The following is a 23,291-nucleotide window of genomic DNA, read 5'->3' as shown; positions in this document are numbered from 1 at the left end:
GCGGTGGCAGGCGCGGTGAAGACAGACAAGTTTGAGCCACATCCCGAAGGTGATAAAGATGATTTTGGCTCAGTGGGAGAGATTATTGGAGAGAATGGATCCTTGCCTTCTGGCTGATCCATATGGGGTGTCGGGTTGGGTAGAGAGGAGGTTGGGGAATATTGGGTTGGTGAAAATGACTCAAAGTGGAATCGTGTAGATTTTTTTTCATTTCTGCCGTCCAGAGGGAGGGAGCGTGCACCCCGCACAACATGACTGAGGATAAGAACYGTGACTTGCTTTCCTCTCCGGAGCAGGGAGAGTGTGGTGAAACAGAGAAGACACTGTCTGTACTACTGAGTTTTGATGCGGCGTCTTTACCAGACAAAGTCAAATTAGGATGTGTCAGTTATGCCGTGAGAGATTTTGTCCCGAATTCATTCCAGTGTTTCAGATGTCAAGCTTATGGTCATGTGGCAGCAGTGTGTAGGTGGGAGACTCCTAGACGTGAAAAGTGTGCAGGAGGACATTAGACAAAGGAATGTGTAGTTCCGGTGGAAAAAGTTGTGTATGTAAACTGTAGGGCACATGAGGTTGGTGGCACCTCAATTGGGGAGGACATGTTTGTGGTAATGGCTAGAGCAGAATAAGTGGAATGGTATCAAATACATCAAACACATGGTGTGATGCCATTCCATTTGCTCCGTTCCAGCCATTATATGAGTCGTCCTCCCCCCAGTAGCCTCCACTGCTGTGGCGGTACCATAGTGCTGGAGATCAGAGGTGTCCGGTGATAGAAAGGCAGGTTGAGGTTGCCAGGATCAGAGTAGAGCAGAAGGTGTCGTATGCTGAGGCAGTGAAAAAAGCAGTAGAGGAAGATGGGTCCAGGGTGAAGGATCCTAAGAGGATCCCTGTGAGTAAGAACCAATAGAGAGTGATAGGAATAGCGTGTGCTTCGGGAAAGTACTTCTTCTTTTTTTGGGCGTTCATGGCCATGGTTGTCAATTGTACCACAGGAATAGAATGTAAATCACAGAGGATAGATGCTGTGGTGGCAGCTGAAGAGATGTACTTGGGTGTATGAGATTTTACTGCAGAAGAGTTACAAGATGTTTTCAATGATAGGACCAAAGTAGTGGGAAAGTGGGGAGGTTTTGGGAGCAGGGTTAGTTGGTAGGGACATTTTTTTCACAAAGTGAAATGAGTTCACACTACAGAATAAGTATAGTAGGCTGAAACACAGCCCATACAGTAGGTGGCGACATGCACCTATAACATTTGTTTGTGAACCGCCATAATACCGAAAGAGATGGAGGAGAAGAAGAAGAACAACAACAAAACAGCTTCACTGGAATCACAGCAAACTACTTGTGACATAATAATCATCAATATTAATATACATGAAATTATCTAGACAAATAAATACAATGAAGAATTCAATGATTTCACCTGTGCGGAACATACAGTAACTCAATAGTAAGGGATCGTGGAATTCAGTCAATTTAGCAGAAGCCAAATCTGATTGGCTCTTTCCTCATTCTCCAYCACGAGATCCCGGAAGTTGCCCCGGTAAGAAACGTGTTTTGTTTTCAGAGTGCGCTTTAAAAACGTGTTATACATTTCTTCGGGAACATTAAACACTGAAAACCTTGAACAGTATGCCAGTATTGCATTCCTCGATGGCCACCAGATTATCGGCCGCTGATCTCTCGTGTAATGCATCAATAGGCACTAAAATCRCCCGCACATCTTGCAAGCATTGGCCATACCGCACCCTAAAACTGATTTCGGTGTAAATTTTTTGTCATGCTTTCAACCAAAATCTGCGTGATAAACCAAACTTGCAACCCCATTAAATACTTGATCTCGTGTTGTTACCGTGTCAAACAAGGCTATTACGTTACAGCTTKCATGTACAAATATCGCCTTCTCACTCCCAGCAACTTTGACCAAACATTCGACTGTTAAATGTTTCAAACCAGCTATCTAACTATATACAACACTGTATAACTACAACATTGCGACCTGAATACGCAGACGTGTGTTAGCTAGTTTCAGTAAGCTACCAGCCAGTAGATCTGTGTGCATTTAGACAGACTTATTTCCATGAATCTGGCTCAACATATGATGCTCTCTTGTCCTCTTCCTCATCTCCGCCTGTACCCCATTTCCTTCATATCTCCTCCTCCAGAGATGAGTAGCTGTTTTCTGGATGAGGAGACGTTCTGTCAGTGCTGTCAGCTTTTCCTCCAACACTCCCACTCCCTCTGTGACGGCTGGAGCTGGGAACAAGTGAAGGTATGGGGTGGRGGAGGGAGAGGGTTTTTAGGATAGAGAAGGGTAGAGTTTAACTTGGGGTAGGCCTATTTAGGGAAAGGAAAGGTTAGTCAGCATTGAGAAGAGTAGAATTGGGCTAGTTTGGGTTACACAGAATTAGGGTTAAGGAAAGGTTAGAAAGGGTATTTTAGGCTGTTTGACTACCCCAGTCACCTGAAGAAGCTGAGTGCGGAATGTTTGGCTGTCTGAATGGAACCGGATGTATGTGAATCTGTAGAGCAGGGGTATGCAACTAGATTAAGCCACAGGATGATTTTTGTCAGAGTGGATGTAAATTGACCACAACAAAGTCCAAAATAGATTTTATTTGAACATAACAATAATTTCATACCTTTATTATATTGATACAAGCACTTATTTGTTTTCTATTATTTTTTATTATTTGTGGGACTACTTGGGAATGGACTTTAGCTGAATTCCTGGTAATTGTAGTCACCAAAAACGAAAATCCCAAAATCTTTGGGGGGGCAAAAAAAAAAGATTGTGGCCACCACTAAACTGGCTTCCTCTCTAGGTTTCTTCTTAGGTTTCTTCCATCTGTGTTTTTCCTGGTCACTGTGCTTTCACTTCTGCTTTGCTTGCTCTTTGGGGTCGAGGCCAGGTAACTGTAAAGCACTTTGTGACTGCTAATGTGAAACGGTCTTTATAAAATGCGATTGATTGATAATGTTTCCATTCAAGGGTTCTGAGGAGGGCTACCTGAGGAAGACTGCACTGGGGACCGGCAGAACCAGATGTAACCAGGACCAGCAAGGAACCAGTTCAGACCAGCACCAGGAGAGGACCTTYTCCCTCTCTTTCCATAATAATGATGATGATGATGAAGATGATGGCGCAGTGTGTTGTATACAGGAGGAGAGCAGTAGTAGCAGTGTCGTTCAGTATGAATACCATATCCTCTACTCCTGCAGCTACCAGACTCCTGTCCTCTACTTCAGAGCCTCAACCCTGGGTATGTAGCCTGACTGGTTATTTGATGTAATACATTGCAAATACAGGACTTGCATTGTCTTCAGCCGTCCACTTCATTATACACTTACTGGTCTCTCGCTCTCTCTCTGTCTCGCTCTCTCTCTCTGTCAGAGGGTAGGAGTTTATGTCTCGAGGAGGTATGGGACAGTGTTCATCCTAACTACAGACAGAGACTACAGCACAGACCCTGGGACACCATCACACAACAGGTTGGTACCACTCTCCTCTCTCTCGTCCCCTGTCACTTTCTCTCCCTCTCTTTTCCCGKTAAGATTGTATCCCTCTTAATCTCTTTTTCCCCCATAAATCTCCCACTTCCACTCGACACCACACTCAATCTTCTGTCCATCTTTCTCTCTCTAGGAACACCCGTTGCTAGGCCAGTCGTTCTTTGTGCTCCACCCCTGCAGGACAGAAGAGTTCATGAAGCCTGTTCTAAAAGCTGCCCTGGAAGAACACCGGTGAGTTTGAGACTCAACATGTGTATTCTATCTGAAAGTATTTCACCTGTGTGTGTGTGTGCTCGTGTGTGACCTTTGCCCTCTGACCGCCGTGCAGACAGGTGAACTACATTGTGACCTGGCTCAGTGTGGTGGGTCCTGTTGTGGGACTGGACGTTCCTCTGAGCTACTGTACACAGGTACCTGAACCCCCTCCAGCTCTCCACAGCCCCCCTCCAGCTCTCCACAGCCCCCAGCCCTAGGGACAAAGCCAGGCTGAATGGTTCTCCCATCTAGCGTGGACAACACGTAATGCCAAAGCGAATTTCCGTTGGAGCCAGATTTGACATCAGCTTCAGATGTGTTGATGAGGTCTGTCCAGTGGGCATGAGATGGAGAGGGCAGCTGCTTTTCACAGTAAGTCTGTAGAGAGAACCGTTACATGAAGCACTGCTGACACCTAGTGGTGAGAAAAACATTACTGCAACTCTACAGGCCTGTCAGAACTGCCAAGTTGAATAAGCCCAGGTGATGGATCTGAGAAGTGGGAGCGGGGTGACGTATAGATCTGGGACAGGGTCTACTATGGGCGTCACTGCTGATATCTGTGAAAAGGTAAAACAGACACTTCTCCTTTTGTCAGAGCAGACTAGAGGAGACTAGGAGACAAGGAGACTAGGAGACAAGGAGACTAGGAGACTAGACAACCATGGAGAAACAAAAGAGGTGTCTATTCATTTCTATCCTTGACAAAGTTGTTTTGTAATAAGGGTAAAAGTCTATTTTGTAAAGTCTATTTTGTCTACAAAAGTCTACAAAGTAAAGTCTATTTTGTCCCTGGATGGGGGACTGAAGATGAAGTCAGATGTAACTTATGTTTCCAATGACCTCAAACCTTTTCAGAACTCCTCTCATCACCTAACATGTCCAACAATCATGTTGTAACTTTTTGATTTCTTTGCAATAAAGTCGATGACAAACACACCGTTKTTGGCCTGCATTATGGAGTTTCTGTTTTAAAACATCTTCACGTGTTTTTCAGTGTCAGGTTTTCGTAAGATTCCTGTTTCTCTGACAGCCCGGTCGTATCTGAAGGGGCGTCGTCTAACTGTGTGAGTGGCATTGTGATCCATGATAGTTTGTACTTTGGCCAGACCCTTGTCTGTTGGCAGAAGACTCAGGAATTCATTTATAGGTCAACTGGGAGAAAAGTGTGTGTGTGTGTGTGTGTGTGTGTGTGTGTGTATATTCTTGCAGTAGAATAGATTCACTTTCACCCTAATTTGTCTAACATCCTGTCTCCGTTGACTGAGAGCGTGGGGAGAGTTTCATACCTCCTCTTCATAGGATTTAACACGGTCGATTTGCTTTTGAATTAGAAACGGTTGCATGTTGAATGTAATGTATCGTAGGTTGTAACACCAATGTTGGCTTTTAATAATGGCAACTCTTCCACCTCAGTCCTGATACAACACGTGTATATGACTGTATCGTATCTATATTGAACCTACATGCCAATGAACACATACAKTATGGCCATTATACCTAATGTAAAGATGGTTAGGAGAGAAACACAATTCTATTGTATGATTTAAGAAGGAGCAGAATAAAAAAAAATCTGTTAAATACAAACTGTATACATCAGCCACTCTTATGGCAATGACTATGGGGACCATACGCACAATCTGTTCGCACGAGCAACCCTAACAGAAATGCTGATATAAATGTCCCAAGGGAGCTCTGACAATGTCAGCTTATAGTGTGTATGTGTAATCAGTTATCCCTGTTTTTAAAAGAAAGCATTGTGTTAGCTGAAGTTCCTCAATGCCAACCCTGGATAAACAACAATTGGAAACAGATGGCTGTTTCTGGCACAAAGACACACACATACGAGTATGAACGTAGCGAGAGGTCGTCGTCTCCCCGACCCATCGCCCCCCAGTGGACCTTTAGGAAATAGCAGAGAATCATACTTCCCAGTTTCCTGGTTCCACTCCAACCTGTACTGTGGGAAACAAACTACTGGGGATGATAACACTGCTTCTGCTGCTCGCACACCGAAACGCAGACTACACAGTGAGATCAGTGTGCGTTACTCCCCTGCAGAGCCATAAAATAGTCCCACGTTAACTGATTATGTCAGAGCTTTTATACAGGACACTCTGCCAGTGGAACACTCTCCCTCTCTTTCTCTCTCCCTCTCTTTTGGTCCCCATTTCTCTCTCGATCCCCCTATTTCTTTGTCTTTCTCTCTTGGTCACAACATATACACCMAGTGGTTTACAGGAGGTTGGGAGTCACGCTGGTCATGTTAACATGCCATCCTCTGATCTAGATCCTAGCACACGGAAGAGACCCATCTGGAGAAAGTTACTGAYACACACACACATTGCTGGCTGGCACTGACCACCTTATCCATGGATGGTACTTTCACAAGTTTGTGGCACTTCTTCATTTTGCTCCTTCACTTCATTCCTCGTGGCCATATCATCTCTCCCTTTGTCTCTCTCTTTCCCGGAGTCKCTCAGAAACACCAATGGCTTTGTTCTAGAAGACTGATTGACTACAAACACAACACACACAAACAGACATCATGCCAGACTGCACTGGTTTATGCCCTGTGAGCAGGCTGGATGTCAGAGAGAGACAGATGTTATGTTATCACAGATGTTTATGTGAATGTCAAGGCAGAATGATTTACCTGATGTAGCCATTCATGCAGCTCTGCTTCCTGGCAACATTGCACAAGGTCCAATGTAGGATTCAGTCAGTGTGTGAGTGACCAAGTGAGTATTACAATTGAAAACTGAATTGACCCTCAACTCTGTTATAATGGCTTCAGGTGACTTCAWTAAGCAGTAGAGGTGTGAGCTGTTCAGTGTTGGCCAAATGACACATCTTACCTCCCCCAGCAGCTGGCAGAATCACCCTTTGTAGGGAAAAGCRATTGGTGAAATCAAAGGCCAGGTGACCTGAGAATTCTTCAGACCCCTCAGTTTCAATTGTGTGTTTCTTTGTTGTTAGAACACAAGCGACAGTTTAAAGCTCTTTTCCAGYGCCATCTCTCTCTCTCTGGCGGCCATTGTCCCCATCATCAAACAAACTATTGGTTCAGAGTCAAGATGGAGTCCTGGAGTGCACTCTCAAAACGTACCACACTGTTGAGTTTCATTAGGCCTGGAGCCAAGCCAGAGGTCCCTGCCAGCTCAATCTCTGATGTTGATTTCGCAACTCACCCAAATGTTTTATCCAGGGGGTGATGGGGAGGGTCCAGAGGGGGTGAGGAGTTTGGGGGGTGGGGGGCTCATAACAAAAGCACAGAGGGTCCATTCACTGAGGAAGAGGCCATGTCAGGTCTCCTGGTTCCAATTTAAGAGAAGCTGCAGTGCCCCCAGATGTCTCCCCAAAGCCATTGTCGTTCCCTCCATCTCGCTTTCTTTCCCCCCCATCCATCTCTCTCATTTCTCTTTATCACGGTGAAAACGTACTACATGCTTTTTTATTTCTAGAAACGAGGCCGGTCTTAAACTCCAGCGCTTCAGTTTATAGACTCTGGTTTAACTAGTTTCCCCCTGAGAGGAAGAGACAGAGAGGTCGAGAGAAGACTGGCGAGCTTATGATGGAGATGATCATCTGCCAAAGGCCAAACTTCACAGCTTAGTCACCTTGAGTTTGAGTTGATTTTTACAGGGACAGTGCACATTAATCAACGTTTCAGTAAAAGTGCCGTTTTAGCAAGCCGGCTAATTTTCCCAACTCTGGAGCTCATGTTTCTGAGGATGTAACCGTGATGGTGGCTATTGGGCTTTCTATCAAGAACTTTGAGAGCCTGTTTGTAGACAAACTGAATGGGTTTTAATGTTGTACAGCAAGCTTGGGCCCAACTAGTCAAGCAGTATGTTAAGTGGGGGAGTATCATAGATTTGAAGTACAGTTTTGCTACCTCCGTAGTCAAAACAATTTCGTATGAATCGGAAATTAGCTAGGTTGAATTTGGTTATTTTGGTTACCTCTTTCACCCGCTTTTTAAAAGAGAGGTTGGAACTAAGTATGATGCCAAGGTACTTAAAATGGGATACCACCTGAAGCTTCTCACCTGGAAACAAAGAAATCTGGCCAGTAGCATCAGTTGCCCTCTTTGTGAAGAACATGCAGACTGTTGACTCAGACTCCTATAACATTAGCGAATAGGGAAGCGTTAGGGAGCATTAGCTAGCATTGTGTAAGTGTTTGTGTGTTTCAAGTTTTATTAGTCGTATGATGGGATACAACAGGGGTATTCAGCTCTAACCTAGAGGTCCGGAAGCCTGCTGCGCAGTCGTGGTGAATAGGGAGTACAACCAGGGCTGAGTACACACCCCTGGGGGGTCCCTGTTTTAAAGGTCAGTGTACAGAAGGTGTTGTTGCCAATACTCACAGCCTGTGGTCTGCCCGTCAGGAAGTCCAGGATCCAGTTGCAGAGGGAGGTGTCCAGACCCAGGGTTCTGATCTTGGTGTCGAGCTTGGAGGGAACAATAATGTTGAATGCTGAACTGTAGTCAATGAACAGCATTCTCACGTAGATGTTCCTCTTGTCCAGATGTGTTACGGCTGTGTGAATGGCGATGGAAATAGCATCTTCCGTGGATCTGTGGAGCAGTAGACAAATTGGAGTGGGTCCAGTGTGCCTGGGCAATTGTCATTTGGGCATGCCCCCGTGTTCTTCTTGGGCACTGTTAGGATGTTGGTCTCCTTAAAGCAGGGGGGACTTCAGCCTGGGACAGGGAAATGTTGAAGATGTCAGAGAAGTTGCCCATCAGCTGGTCAGCACACACTCGGATGACACGGCCAGGGATGCCATCTAGGCCAGCGGGTTTGTGAGTATTCACTCTTTTGAGAGTTTTCCTCATGTCAGCCTAGGAAAGCGAAAGCACCTGGTCGTCCGGAACAGACAGTCTTCCTGGATGACTCGGTATTGTCTGCCTCGAAGAAAGCATAGAATGTGTTAGGCTCGTCTGGGAGGGAGGCTTCGGTGGGCACCACACASCTGGATTTTCCTTTGTAGTCCATGCTAGTCTGTAGACCTTGCCACGTGTCGCGTGTCTAGGTTGTCGAACCTGCTTGCGAACCTGTACGCGTCACACGCCACCGAGTCATCGGGGTTCGTTCTGCGGACATTGAATGATGCAGTACGGGCTCTCAGCATGGTACGGATATCTCTGTTCATCCAGGGTTTTGCTTGGGGTATGTCCGGATTTTTATTGTGGGTACATCATCAACACAATGAAGCCAGACTAAGTCAGTGGCACATATAGAACTATCCAAGCAGAAGTTCTCCTTCAAAATGTTGATATTTGGTTGCGTTGACAACCAAACACAATTCAGTTGGTCTACAAATTACAAATTTATATATTGCATTCACGTCTACATCTCAACCAAAAATCTAAGTTAAAGAATAGGCCGAAATCCAATCTAATCAAACTTTAAATACATTTTCATTTAATCATATTCTTTAACTTTGGTTGAGATTGGTTGCGATTTAGACGTGAAACCAACATACAGTATTAATGATTAACGTGAAGATACAATTTTAAATCAACCAAAGCTAGAAACCCTATGCCAATATGTAGTGTCTATTTTTAGTTGAACCCTGGTTGAACAATNTGATTAACGTGAAGATACAATTTTAAATCAACCAAAGCTAGAAACCCTATGCCAATATGTAGTGTCTATTTTTAGTTGAACCCTGGTTGAACAATAGCCCTAAATAGTATCATTGATGAAATGACTTAAGTATGGTTACATTTCATTTGCTGTGGTAGATCTATCCTTTGGAATGACTTGGATTGTAACAGTGAATATATTTGGTTATTAAGAGTTCTCTCAATAATCATTCTCACGATAGCACATTGGTAGTAGTCAGTGACAAATATAAAAGCCAAGCATGGCTGGGCTTGGTTAAAACCATGGATGGGACACCAAATCAATAGTTGTAAACTGTCCAGTAGCCATTTGTTTTAATGATCGTGGATGTAACGTTGAAGGTCTAACGTTGTTTTCAAGGTACAAATGCAACATATTTTATACAAGGTTTGTCTGTGTGGAAAAGTGGTTATAATTATGACATAATCACGACGACAATAATCCATACGGAAAATGGAAAAGCAGTCTGGTTAAACACTAGAGTTGAGTGTAACGTCCGTAAACCGTGTCTCTGTCAAAACAAAAAGAGACAGCATGAGGTCACACTGCGATAAAAGCCTTACTCAGAGTTCAAAGTGTATTTTCCAGGGATTGGACATGGATACTAGGAAGAGGAGGCTGTGTAGCCCGTCTTCCCAGCCTAGTTTGGAGTCCCCCTTTCGTTACTGTTCTTCGTAGCCGGCCTTACCTTTAGTTATCTTGGTCAGCAGCAATAGGTAAACCTGCTGTGTGGGGAACAAAGTTGTATATGTAGTATTCTAGATCTGGGAGGCTGAGAGATACAGTAGCTTCCGATTCATGATCGATAAGTGTATTTGTCATGTAGCAGACGCTCTTWTCCAGAGCAACTTATTTGTCATACGTAGAAAATTATTGCGCCAACATTCTTAGCAAACAAAGTAACAATTAACGCAAAATTAGCCATMAAAAAGCAAAGTCGAGCAGAAACCGGCAMGACACGCACCCTTCTCAGCGCTGCCATCCTCTACCGCGCGCGTGTGTGTTAGCCAGCAGAGACCACTGGGATAGAGAAGGCATCTGGGGCTCCGTCACAGGCCTGTCTCTGTGTTAAAGCAGGTTTAATAAGGACGTGGACAGAGCTGCTTAGAGAAACGAACTGGGCAGATAAAACACAGTGACTGGCTTCTCCTGAAGTAAGGTTTTTATGAAGTCCCATAGAGTCTCTGTGAAACCTTTTAGTTTTAGGGTCTGCAAGAGGGGGGACAGCCAGAGGTGCTAGGTCAGCTTCATTCCTCCCAGCTGCCTAAAAACCCTGCCTGGCCTGGCTCCCTCGGCATTACCCTCCCTTTTAGGTCACATATTAATAAACACAGGCAAACACACAACTAGAGTTTATATCTGGGTTACAGAGCTTACGTAAGATTCCACACTCCACGGCTGTGTCACCAAGGGCACAGTCAGACGGAACAGAGTAAGTAGGCATTTTAACATCATAGATTTAGCCGGTGGTAACCTGTGGAATAGACACCGGCTGGAATGTGGTTTTAACCAATCAGCATTCACGACAAGACCCACCCGTTGTATAATTTTGACTAGAGTTCTATGGGCCTGGTCAAAARTAGTGTAYTACATAGGGAATAGGATGCTATTTGGGACAGAACCCCGCTCTCTTTTTTTACAGATCCCTCTCTGCGGTGTCTGAGAGGCCAGTTCTGTCACCGTAAGAGACCAATCACTCTAACCCTAAACAGTAAGAACATGCACGCACGCACGCACACACACACACACAGAGAGAGAGCTGACTAGTGCTGTCTGTGCCCATCACTCTACCCCYCACACAGCACAGTAGGGCTAATGACACTGGACAAACAAGGCCSTTAAATGGCAGCAGAATCTATCATCACAGCGTGGTGGTGGCCAAGGTGGTGTGCCGTGTTCTGGCCCACTAGTTCTGCCCTGTTGGTTCTGATCACAGTAACGAGTAGCTGTTGTTCTAACTCTACAGCTCTGCCACGGTCCCGTTTCACCACAGGGAACTCTTCCACTTCAACCAGTATAGCCAAAACAAGAAACATTAGCCCTGGCCCCTGGAATTAACAACGTGGAAAAGTACATTAGTCASTCAGTCCTTATCACCATCAATGTAAATAGCCATGGAAGTGTAGGTTTCCTGAGTCAAAGGAATAAAAGGACCAGTGTACTACCAGGTGGACCAGAACCAGTGAGTCAGTTCTAATAACAGGGTCGGCAGTGCACCAAAAAGAGGCCATAMGGCACTGAACAGAATTATCGCTGCTGCAGCTTCTTACCAAAAATGCAATTCAGTTGAGAACAGATAGCTCTTACCACACTTGTTCATCAGCTCTGATATGGCCATGTTTACCCTTTCTAGAATGGCTAGATAGTGACTGTCCATTCCAGATGGTCATAGTGAAAACTACAGGAGGGACCAGTTGCCTGGGGCAGACATCAGGGAGTCCTCATTACCTCCAGCTCGACCTGGAAGCCATTAGGATCAGTCAGGGTTTAGGTCCTGGGTGACTTAGTGCGGTGTATCTGCATCTAAAACTACTGAGGCTATTGGAGTTTAGGATGTGTGTGTGTGTGTGTGTGTGTGTGTGTAGCCATCCGGTGCAGAAGGGGAGTTTAGGGCCTGTGAGTGGAGCGATGGTAAAGAGACGGAAGGAGAGGAGACATGAAAGTGAAGTGTTCCCGTTTGCAACCAAGGAGAGGACGGGTGGATGAGGAGGGAAGAGAGGAGGAGGAGGACAGATGAAAGTGGGGAGTTCAGAGTCGAGGAGATGTGAAAGATCAGACACAACGAGTGTGTCTGTGTGTGTGTCTGTTAACGAGCCTATCCTTGTCCTTCAGGTGTTGCTGTAGGACAGTGGTAAGCATGCTTTAGTTCAGWACACATTTTTTATTGAAGTCCCGGACAAACACACCTGATTCAACTTGTCAACTAATCGCCAAACCATCGGTGAGTTTGAATCAGCGTTTTTCGCGGGCTACAAATTGTGTACTTTTGGGACCAAGGACTGGAGTTGGGAAACACTGCTTTAGTTGACGTGCTTGGTCAGCATTATAATATTCAACAGGATTTTGGTTTAGGTGGGTCTAGCACGGACCACTAAACTGACAGGATACAGCAGGAACCCTACAGTACACTGACCCACTAACATTAAGGATACAGCAGGACCCTACAGTACCTGACCACTGACTTACAGGATACCAGGACCCCAGCTAGTACACTGACATTACAGGATACAGCAGGACCCTACAGTAACTGACATTAAGGATACAGCAGGACCTACAGTCTGAACCTCATTACAGATACAGCAGGACCCTACAGTACACTGACATTACAGGATACAGCAGGAACCTACAGATACACATGAACACTGATTACACAGATACAGAAGGACCTACGTACTGACACGACATTACAGGATACAGCAGGACCCTACGTCACCTGACCACTGAATATACAGGATACAGCAGGACCCCTACAGTACACTGACACTGACATTACAGGATACAGCAGGACCTCGCTACACTGACACTGACATCAGGATACAGCAGGACCTACAGTACACTGACACTAACATACAGGATCAGCAGGACCCCTACAGTACTGACTCACTAACATTACAGGATACAGCAGGACTACCAGTACACTGACACTACATACAGGATACAGCAGGACCTACAGTAACACTGACATACAGGATAAGCAGGACCCACAGTACATACCACTGACATAAGGATACAGAGGACCCTACAGTACACTGACATTACAGGATACAGCAGGACTACAGTACACTGACATCAAGTAACATTACAGGATACAGGACCCTACAGTACACTGACATACAGGATACAGCAGGACCTACAGTAACTGACCATGACTTACAGGATTCAGAGGACCCCACAGTACACTGACACTGATTACGGATACAGCAGGACCCTACGTACACTGACAACTGCATTACAGGATACAGCAGGACCCTACAGTAACTGACACTGACATTACAGGATCAGCAGGACCCTACAGTACACTGACACACTACCATACGGATTACAGCAGGACCCCTACAGTACACTGACACGATAAAGGCAGAGAATACAAAGCAGAGGACAGGAAACCCTAAAAGAACCTGACACCTACTTAACAGGATACGCAGGACCCTACAGTACACTGACACTACAGGATACAGCAGGACCCTAATCAGTACATACACGATACAGAACAGACTAAGTACACTGACACTGACAGATACAGCAGGACCCCTACAGTACATGACTTAAGGATACAGCAGGACCTAAGTAATGACAACAGTCGACCCAGGATTCAAAGGGTTCCATTCGTGTCAACTAACTGCAACCGATTCTCTGCATAAGCAACCACCACATCTGCAGAACTTATGAACTCAACAAAATCAGCAGTAGGTTGTGTTAGCAGTGACACTGACATTTACCAGAAGTGAAACGACCAACTTAAAATGGGGGAGAGAGGAAGGGCAAGGAGAAAATGTCCTCATTGAAGATTTTTTACCCCTCTCCGTTTACCTCACCGGCTCTCCCGCCCTCTCTGTTGGACCAGGCATCAATGGGAGTCCAATCTCTAACCTGCCAATTTAAATAAATGATCCAGACCTTGGCTGGAGAGAGATCATTTGTTGACCTACTCCAACGCAACAGTCTAGTGTCAATCCCTCCACGCCTGTCCCCCTGACAACAATTCCTCGTACACCAGTAAATACAAGCATAATTCTAGGCTACTGGGCTTTGGATAAGTTTGGGGCTCCAGTGTGTGTGTGTGTGGCCATTAAGTAGTAAAATGGGGATTTGGCCTGTTGTTCAAACTTTTAATGTGTGTTAGGAGATTTCTTTACTGCTGTACGTACAGCCAACAAGTCAAAAAGAGAATCCCTCAGGAGATGAGAACAGTTGTCTTTACTTCAGATTTAATGACATTTTGGCTGTAGTGGTGTCATTACAGAGATAATGGGCACGTTCCAGGTCGTACTGATTGCACAGATCATCAGATCTCTTATATCACAGCTGCACCACCGAGAGCATCCTGACGGGTTGCATCACTGCCTGGTATGGCAACTGCTCGGCCTCCGACCACAAGACACTACAGAGGTTAGTGCGTACGACCCAGTACATCACCGGGGCCAAGCTTCCTGCCATCCAGGACTTCTATACGAGGCAGTGTCAGAGGAAGGCCCAAAAATTGTCAAAGACTCCAGCCACCCTAGTCATAGACTGTGCTCTCTGCTACCGCACGGTAAGCGGTACCGGAGCGGCAAGTCTAGGTCCAAGAGGCTTCTAAACAGCTTCTACCCCAAGCCATAAGACTCCTGAACATCAAATGGTTACCCCAGACTATCGCATGCCCCCCCCCCCTTTACGCTGCTGCTACTCTCTGTTAGTATCTATGCATAGTCACTTAATAATTCTACCTACATGTACATATTACCTCAATTACCTCAACTAACCGGTGCCCCGCACATTGACTCTGTATATAGCCTCACACTTGTTATTTTACTGCTGCTCTTTATTATTTGTAACTTTTTTTTCTAAAACAGCATGTGTTGGTTAAGGGTTGTAAGTAAGCATTTCACTGTAAGGTCTACACCTGTTGTATTCGGCACATGTCACAAAATAACATTTGATTTGATCGACGCAATAAAGACAGTTTCAAAGACAGTTTCTGCTTGTTTTCACCAAGCAGGATCGATCAGCTAACTAGGTAACACTAATCAAATACTTATATTGGAAAGAGAACATAAGTTGAATACAGAGTTAATAAGTCAAGAATATTTTGGAAAGTGAACTGGCTAGGCAAACCCATTGATCCTGCTTGGTAACATACATACACCCGTGATCAATGATAAAAAAAATAAAAACGGACTCCCGTGTATAAAAAGGCACAAGTTGGACCGTCAACAGTTGTCGAGTAGTCTCATCCACCGGGTCTTTAATGTACAGAAAAACACAAAAAAAAAAATGTCAACTACCAAACACTGCTCTCCAACCTCTGGCCATCTACCACATGGCCTCATTACAGATCCGAGTGGAGGGAAAGACATGGGCGATCCCTACGGGATAATAACACAGAGGACAACAAAAACAACAAAAATCAATAAACAACAACTGTCTGTTTACAGAGAGATCCAGGAGGCCATTTTAAAACTGAATTGTGAAATGGCCACCAGGAGAAGAGAAGAAAGGAGGATGAAGACGGAGGCTTGTATTGTTCTCCAGAGGGGTCCTTTGTGTTTACTACAGTCGTTATCCGCACCCCACATGACACCCCACCCAAAAGAAACTGTGGGGGGGGGGGGGGAAGACGACAGCTGTGTCCATGCAGGCCTCCTCTCGTGATCGCGGTCTCATACTGCTGCCATCTTCAGTCTTCCCTCGGAAATCCCACAGTGCTTAGCGTGCGGGGAAGGGCGAGCTGTTATCGAGAAGAGGATGGAGAGGGCCATGATGACACAACAAACGCCACGTACGGACTCTTCCTCTCACCTGGGGGGGCGGGGGGGGGGCGGGGTACAGAGGGGATGATGGGAGACTTCAGAAGTTAACATGGAAATACTTAATACTTTCAAGGTGTTGTGAATAACCCCTACGACAACACTAAACCAAGAGTGACTAATAAAAGTGCAAGCAACGTATACATGGCCATCACAAGTCTTCTAGATGATAAAACTATTGATTATATAACAAACAGCGTACCTATTCTGGAACATTTCCAAAAGATACCCAAGAACCTGAAAAGAGGGGAAAGATATGATAATTAGCGACATACTGTTTTTACATAACCACCAATGTTTTGAAGCGGCAATCAGCAGTTTAAACAATAAAGCGTTCTACCCGCTCGTTTCGGTAAAAAGCTGAGGAATGGGCCTGGAGAAATGTAACCACTCAAATTCATAGACAGATATATGGATGCAAGGACTAAGGCTGTTATGGTGACCATATTACCGCCACACCGGTGGTCACAGGTCATGAAGGCAGTCAAATTCCACGTGACCGTTTAGTCACGGTATTTAGGCTTCTTCAAGCGCGRATGCTCATTAGTAGTCTACCAAACTTGCTAACTGCCTGGTACTCAGCACTCTATTGTCCCTCTAATCACTGACATAAATGCAAATGTATCRAAAATCTAGTCAAACACTTCCTGAGAGCCCATGAGCTCAAGTTGCACAACATTTCTATAGGCTATGCAATTGCGTGAGAAAACAGAATGATGGCCTCTATTAAAAAGAGGAGGATCTCACCAGCTTTCTATAGGCTTTGCCTACTATTTATTTCTCAACTTTCCTAATATTAAGCACATTGCTTCTCTTTACAACCGGAGTATAGCCTACCTGGCTAGCATGAAAATGAACCACAGGAAAAACGTTCTCCATTCGCTATTTAAGTGCATAGATGACATGTATTTTTCCCCCTGCCCGTTTCGAGACAGGTGCATGATAATGGTCCATTCTAAATCAAAACACACACATTTATTTAATATGTAAAGACAAGATCAAGAATAGTCTGATGGGTGACAATATTAGCCTATTACTTGTGAATGATATATTATCACTTGTGAATGATGCCCAGCGTAAGGCAAGAAACAATGCATACCCTATTTTTTTGCGACTTTTTCAAAATCATAGCTGTACACCTCATGTAGCCTAGCCCATAGGCATATACAGTGCATTCGAAAAGTATTCAGACTCATTGACTTTATATACATTATGTTACATTAGCCTTATTCTAATATGTATTAACAATTTCAGCACCAGGGACTGGGAGACAAGTCAGGAACGAGGGAAAGATGAATGGCGCAAAGTACAGAGAGATCCTTATTAAAAACCTGGTCCAGAGCGCTCAGGACCTCAAACTGGGGCGAAGGTTCACCTTACAACAGGACAMCGACTCTAAACACACAGCMAAGACAACGCAGGAGTGGCTTTGGGTCAAGTCTCCRAATGTCCTTGAGTGGCCTGGCCAGAGCCCCGACTTGAACCCGATCTAACATCTCTGGAGAAACCTGACAATAGCTGTGCAGCGATGCTCCCCATATAACCTGGCAGAGCTTGAGAGGATCTGCAGAGAAGAATGGGAGAAAACTCCCCAAATACAGGTGCCAAGCTTGTAGCGTCATACCCAATAAGACTCGAGGATGTAATCGCTGCCAAAGGTGCATCAACGTACTTAAAAGGGTCTGAATAGATATGTAAATGTAATATGTTTATTTTTTTATACATTTGTAAAAATTCTATAAAAAAAAACTTTTTTTGCTTTGTCATTATGGGGTATTGTGTGTAATTGATGAGGAAAAACTATTTAATCCGTTTTAGAATAATAATAACAAAATGTGAAAATTCAAGGGGTCTGAATACTTTGAAGGCACTGTATGTTTTGATAATGTTTGTATCACAACTAAAGTGGGCAAATAACTTCTTAAAATTAAGCACATTAACACAACGGGTGTAGAGTGTAACTGGCATACATACGCAGCACATGAGTTTGAAGAAATTGCACCTTTATAATAAAAAGCATTAAATGCATAATCGTATTTGAAATCACTTTTGATAATGGTGTTTTCCCRCTCGCTAATGGAACATTCACGCTTATAGCCTACTRCCGTGTGCGCATTGCTGTGCTCAAAAATGTGAAGAAATAGCCTAATAGTTGATCAACATYAAGCTAAACATTCTGATCTGCTGCRTGTGGTTGTATTCATTTGGGATCCATCTCATCCCACAACTGTCCCAGTATTTATTTCTCGCACGGGATAGTAGATTGACCAAGGCTAGTGCTTTTGCTGTTCATTAGGCATACTCATCTTGTTGGCTGCCGAAAAGTAAAATGTGGACAGTTCTTCCAATATCTTCAACATACGCCTCGGAATTGGATAAGGACACTCGCAGTTGCGTCCCTGATGTTTCGGTCTTCACTTGTAGCCTATGAGAAACACCCGATCACGTGACGGAGAGCCATGTGAATGAGAGGTGCTTCGGAGCAAGCAGAGAGAAGGGAATTATAATCATTATATTCAGCCCAAAGGGACAACAGCAACCGCACAACAGCCACCGCAAAAGGCACAACAGCCACCGCAAAAAAAAGAAATTTTAGGGGGCATTACGGCCACACAAAGGGGATGCCGCATGGAAATTTGAGGCATTTTCAAGTGCTTGTCAAATTGTGAATGAGAGACTAATTGATGAAGTGTGTACAGCCTGTACAAAAACAAAAGCAGAGCTCACGCCTTTCATGCTACTTTTTTCAAATCATTAGAGTCACGTCATGCAGCCTTAGAATGTATTCGAAATCTAAATATATAGCCCRACGTTTGTATCACAACTACAGTTACATTAATAACTCTAAATTAAGCATATAGGAGGACCTGTTTCTTTGTTAACCACTCAACACGGAATAGCCGCATTTGCACACTCCCTCACATCGTTTGGAGAAAACATAATTTATATTTTATTCAAATTGTATTCTTCATACTATAAAATAATGCCACGGAATTCTAAGCAAATCTTGTCTGCTAAATGAACTAGTGTTGCCCACAGCCATATGGCATAGTCAGATCAGKACCTAACATAAAGGACAAGTCAGAGTATTCTATTATGTTCTTCTGAAATAGACTACATCTTCTTCTTCATATCATGTTTCTTTAGACCTGTCTAAAATAAATAATGGACTCACTGTGAAGGTGTAGGCTATATTACATGGATTTATTAGCCTTTATTCAGACAAAGTCAGTGTATATGTCGAGAAACAAGCTTATTTTCTTCTAAAGTAAGTCATGTCAAAATTCTAAAGCTATACGATGCTACAGATAGCAAGTGAATTCTCTCACACTCAGAAAAGATTTGTAATGTTGTACTTCTTGTTRACGAAATTCGTGCTAATATTGGGTTTTTGAGCTAGTGCCCAATAGACTCCCATTAGGGCTGGGCGATGTATCAAATTCATTTTATTCATTCGAATACATGTTGTTGCGCGATATTCCAGGATGATCAATGGAAACAGGATGCACCTGAGCTCAATTTCAAGTCTCATAGCAAAAGGTCTGAATGTTATTCTACAATGTAGAAAATAGTAAAAATAAAGAAAAACCGTTGAATGAGTAGGTGTGTCCAAACTTTTGACTGGTACTGTATGTAAATAAGGTATCTGTTTGTTTTTTTTGTATTACATTGGCCAAAATTTCTAAAAACCTGTTTTCACTTTATCATTAYGGGTTATTGTGTGTAGATTGATGAGGGGAAAAAAATATATATTTAACCGATTTTAAAATAAGGCTGTAACTGTGGGAAAGTCAAGGGGCCAAAATACGAATTGGGCCAATTCCGAATGCACTGGATATCGTGAATCACACAAGTTTGAAAAAAGATTTTTAGGCCATATCACAGAGTGTGTAGCTTAGCTAGCCAGCCAGCCCAGAGAAAGCACTGCGGATTTTGCATGATGCTACCAACCTTATTATAACACCAAATTGAAACATTTAAATTTAAACCCCCCCCTCACAAAAAATATTGTTGTCACATAGTGTTATTTAACACTGTAAATTAAGAGGAATGAGTGGTTTTGGGTGGATTTTTCCTTTAAATCCACTTTAGTCAGYGTAGATGAAGAGACAGGTTAAAGAAGGATTTTTAAGCCTTTTTACAATGGAGACATAGATTGTGTATGTGTGCCATTCATAGAGTGAATGGGCAAGTCAAAAGATTTAAGTGTCTTTGAACGGAGTATGGTAGTAGGTGCCAGGTGCACCGGTTTGTGTCAAGAACTGCAACGCTGCTTGTTTTTTTCACCCTCAACAGTTTCCCTGTGTGTATCAAGAATGGTTCACCATCCAAAGGACATCCAGCCAACTTGACACAACTGTGGGAAGCATTGGAGTCAACATGGGCAAGCATCCCTGTGGAACACTTTACACCTTGTGGAGTCCATGTCCAGACGAATTGAGGCTGTTCTGAGGGCACTGTACAGTGGATTAGGTCCATATACTGTAAGGATATACAGTGCACATTTTTTTGGGTGGGCCTATCACTACACAGCTGATTCAAATCACCAACTAATCATCAAGCTTTGATCATTTGAGTCAGCTATGCAGTGTTAGGGCAAAAACCAAAGCGTGCACCCGGGAGCTTCCCAGGACCGAGTTTGGGAAACCCTGTGTTAGAGGTCAGAGTCTAGACGGCATGTAAGCACTCCTCATGGAGTCTGTCTCCCCTGGAGAGGCTTAAACCCACAACAGAACACACTATCCAGCTCTCTATTCCTCATCGTTGTCTATCTGCCTGTCGAAAGGGTTTAGCCCCCCCAGAACAGCTACTGCAGACAGAGCGTCACAATGGTTCAGCCAGCACTCACACCCCCCCCCCCGATCCTTCCTTCTCTTCTCTTTCTTTAGCCAACAGAGGATCAGTGGCTTGTCTAAACACACACTCAGCACCAGATCACTGCTGATACCAGTCCCCGTAGAAATAGAGATTCATAAAAATAATAAAATACATATCCATTTAGAAAGCTGGACAGATTGTCTTTTTGTCTTTCACATAATGACAGATAGCATATCATGGTGCTTTTCCCTAGGTTTCAAAGTCCTTACATTCCGTGGGGGCATTCCATCCACCACAAATGTATAACATCCAATTTCCCAACATGAGAAATGAGACCAATGGGAAATGGGACTCCTAAGTACTAGCGTAAATAGTCTGTGGCCTGTTAGACCACCATATATCTGTCATCCAGCTGAGCCAATCTGCCATTGGTTTATAAACACTAAGCAGTCAGTCATCAGTCAGAGATTGGAGGGTTAGGGCTCCAATTTCCCTCAAGGCCCCATTCTGGGTCCCCCCCGACACACACACCCCAACAACAACAGACAGGCCTACATTTTCCTGGGCATTGGGCAGTGAGTGAGTGTGTGAGATGTTAACACCAGCAGTGTAATGCCCAGTGTGTCAGTCTAATTTGTCTTGGAGAGTGTGTGTGTGTGTGTGTGTGTGTGTGTGTGTGTGTGCCGACCTCAGATGACTGGCTCACAATAATTCCCTAATTTCCCTCTAACCCAACATGTGGCACACAGCTTGTTGCATTAGCCTCCCTTACCCACTCAGAGTTGGGAAAAGAGAGAAAGAGTTGGGAAAATTGAGGAAGAAAAACTGAACTGTTGTTTTATCAGCCCTTAGCTTCCCCCCACCAAGAACAGCATTGAACCGATGTGATGTGTATACGCTGTGGTCCCAAACACCACACAGCTCTTATTCACTCACTGCTGAGAGGATTTAGAAACAGTCACTTATCTAGTTGGTGAGTGATAGTCGTGTTCATTACAGCTGGTAGCCACAAACAATTCCTGTCACCTTCAATGGAAAACATAAACACACAAAGTTCCATTCTCCTTCCCAGAGCATTACATAGATGAAGTGGAATACAGTCAACAAAGCCAGAGGATCCGAGTAGAGAGCTACAGATCTGAAGAGTAGTCTTTTGAGGTAGTTAGCTGGCTACCAAGTGTGAGATTTGGTTATGGGTTCAGAGAATAGAGATAGAGTGCTTGGACAGGCATGATGGGTTGAGCAATGATAGTGTATCAGAGTTGGATTGCTGCTGGGGTTGAAGTTGTCGGTTGGGGTAACATCGCTTTCCTTGAATGTTGTCTTTCAGAGCTAACAAATCTAGGCATCAGCTCAGTGGATGAACAACACTGTCTGTGTAGGGGTGTTGAGTGGGTGATAGAGCTAGTGTACTCAGTATTCTTCTTCTCTAGCAGGCTAAGAGTCCAGAGCCCTATACTGCAAATCAGGTTTGATGAGTAACCAAGGTAACTTTGATCAACTCGGGATAACCGGAACCGCGAAAGTGGCTCACCTTTTAGCCAGGTACATTTCTATGGCAACGGATCCTTCAGAACTAACCTGCTCCGGGGCAGGCTAACTTGGGGCTAACTCCCATTTATCCTGAATGAAGTGTCTGAGCTGCGAGTTGAGGACCAATGAAATCAGATTCCCTCCTTCTCGCAAAGATTGCTCATTGTCCCCTTAATTTGAGGAAGACGACTGATWAAATATTTTAYTAAGCAACGTTTTTTTGTGTRTTAAAAATAGTCATTTTTAAATACCAGTCACATTACAAATGTAGTAATGACAATGCATTTGAAACTTCATGCACAGTAAAACGTTTGTATGGCTTAATACAATTATTTTATGGATAGGAGTGGTGGGGGGGAATGCTTGTGCGTTGATTTCGGCACATGGAAATGTGGCACTGACTCGCTCATGGATTGATGTTTCAGCATTGTCTGAATGAAGACAAAGCTTCGGACTAGCCGTGTGCRACATGCACGTGCAGTTACAAGCGGCAGGCGGATGAGCAATATGCACCGGCGTAGTACGGATGAAGCCTGAGCTGCAATGTGAAGCGAACTGAAGCGTTAAAACACCCAGAGTAGATCTAGCTTCCTTCGCAGTATACCCCTCTGGGCTGTGGAAGGGTAGCTACCAACTAGGACATTAACTCAGCGGGATAATACGGTGTTATTCTTCTCTGGCAGGCTAGGGGCCAGCTATGGTTCTGAGGTATGACCTAGAGCTTTAGTTCAGTGCAATAACACGTCTGTACGTACCCGGTCTTGTTCTTGTCCAGGAGACTAGGGGCCATGGCTCTGAGGTAGGCACAGGTACAGATGAGCAGTAGGATCACTGTCAACAGGCTCTGGAAGTTAAATATGGCAGACTGGATAGGGAATGAGAGGTTATTACTGGTTCGACATCCATCGTCACTCTAGGATGCATCTTTGACTCCACATAACCTGGGTAGCTAAATCATACTCTATGGAATACCTATTGCAAAGTCATCAACTATGTTTCGATCACAGCTAAATACAAAGAG

At 44.2% G+C, this 23,291-nt stretch overlaps 2 protein-coding genes and 1 long non-coding RNA gene across 4 annotated transcripts in view; 1 reads left to right on the top strand and 2 right to left on the bottom strand.

Moving 5' to 3' along the window:
* The first annotated feature begins 1,287 nt into the window (after nt 1-1,287).
* On the top strand, nt 1,288-4,710 carry LOC111963884 (ATG10 autophagy related 10 homolog (S. cerevisiae)). Of its 2 annotated transcripts, none has more exons than XM_023987445.2 (6): nt 1,288-1,548; nt 2,171-2,277; nt 2,998-3,268; nt 3,400-3,497; nt 3,652-3,749; nt 3,847-4,710. In XM_023987445.2, exons 2-6 carry the CDS (start codon nt 2,173-2,175, stop codon nt 3,989-3,991), a joined length of 717 nt encoding a protein of 238 aa, XP_023843213.1. In that variant the 5' UTR covers nt 1,288-1,548; nt 2,171-2,172; the 3' UTR covers nt 3,992-4,710. The 2 variants fall into 2 exon arrangements, with proteins under 2 accessions (XP_023843213.1, XP_023843214.1); XM_023987446.2 differs by lacking the exon at nt 1,288-1,548 and adding an exon at nt 1,592-2,036.
* A 9,594-nt stretch (nt 4,711-14,304) lies between these two features.
* LOC139027744 (uncharacterized) overlaps nt 14,305-23,291 on the bottom strand; it is a 13,776-nt gene continuing 4,789 nt past the window's right edge. The window contains exon 2 of the long non-coding RNA XR_011479863.1: nt 14,305-14,956. This is a non-coding gene — a long non-coding RNA (uncharacterized lncRNA). The remainder of the gene's footprint in view (nt 14,957-23,291) is intronic.
* The window catches only part of LOC111963883 (protein kish-A-like), an 8,509-nt gene continuing 542 nt past the window's right edge, over nt 15,325-23,291 (bottom strand). The window contains 4 exon segments of the mRNA XM_023987444.2: nt 15,325-15,885; nt 15,888-15,911; nt 16,122-16,156; nt 23,026-23,135. Of these exon segments, the coding sequence (XP_023843212.1) occupies nt 15,773-15,885; nt 15,888-15,911; nt 16,122-16,156; nt 23,026-23,135 (282 nt within the window). The 3' untranslated portion in view covers nt 15,325-15,772.

The sequence above is a fragment of the Salvelinus sp. IW2-2015 genome, linkage group LG5 (assembly GCF_002910315.2).
Source record: "Salvelinus sp. IW2-2015 linkage group LG5, ASM291031v2, whole genome shotgun sequence".
Classification (NCBI taxonomy): domain Eukaryota; kingdom Metazoa; phylum Chordata; class Actinopteri; order Salmoniformes; family Salmonidae; genus Salvelinus; species Salvelinus sp. IW2-2015.
This window is presented reverse-complemented; position numbering and strand designations above follow the sequence as displayed.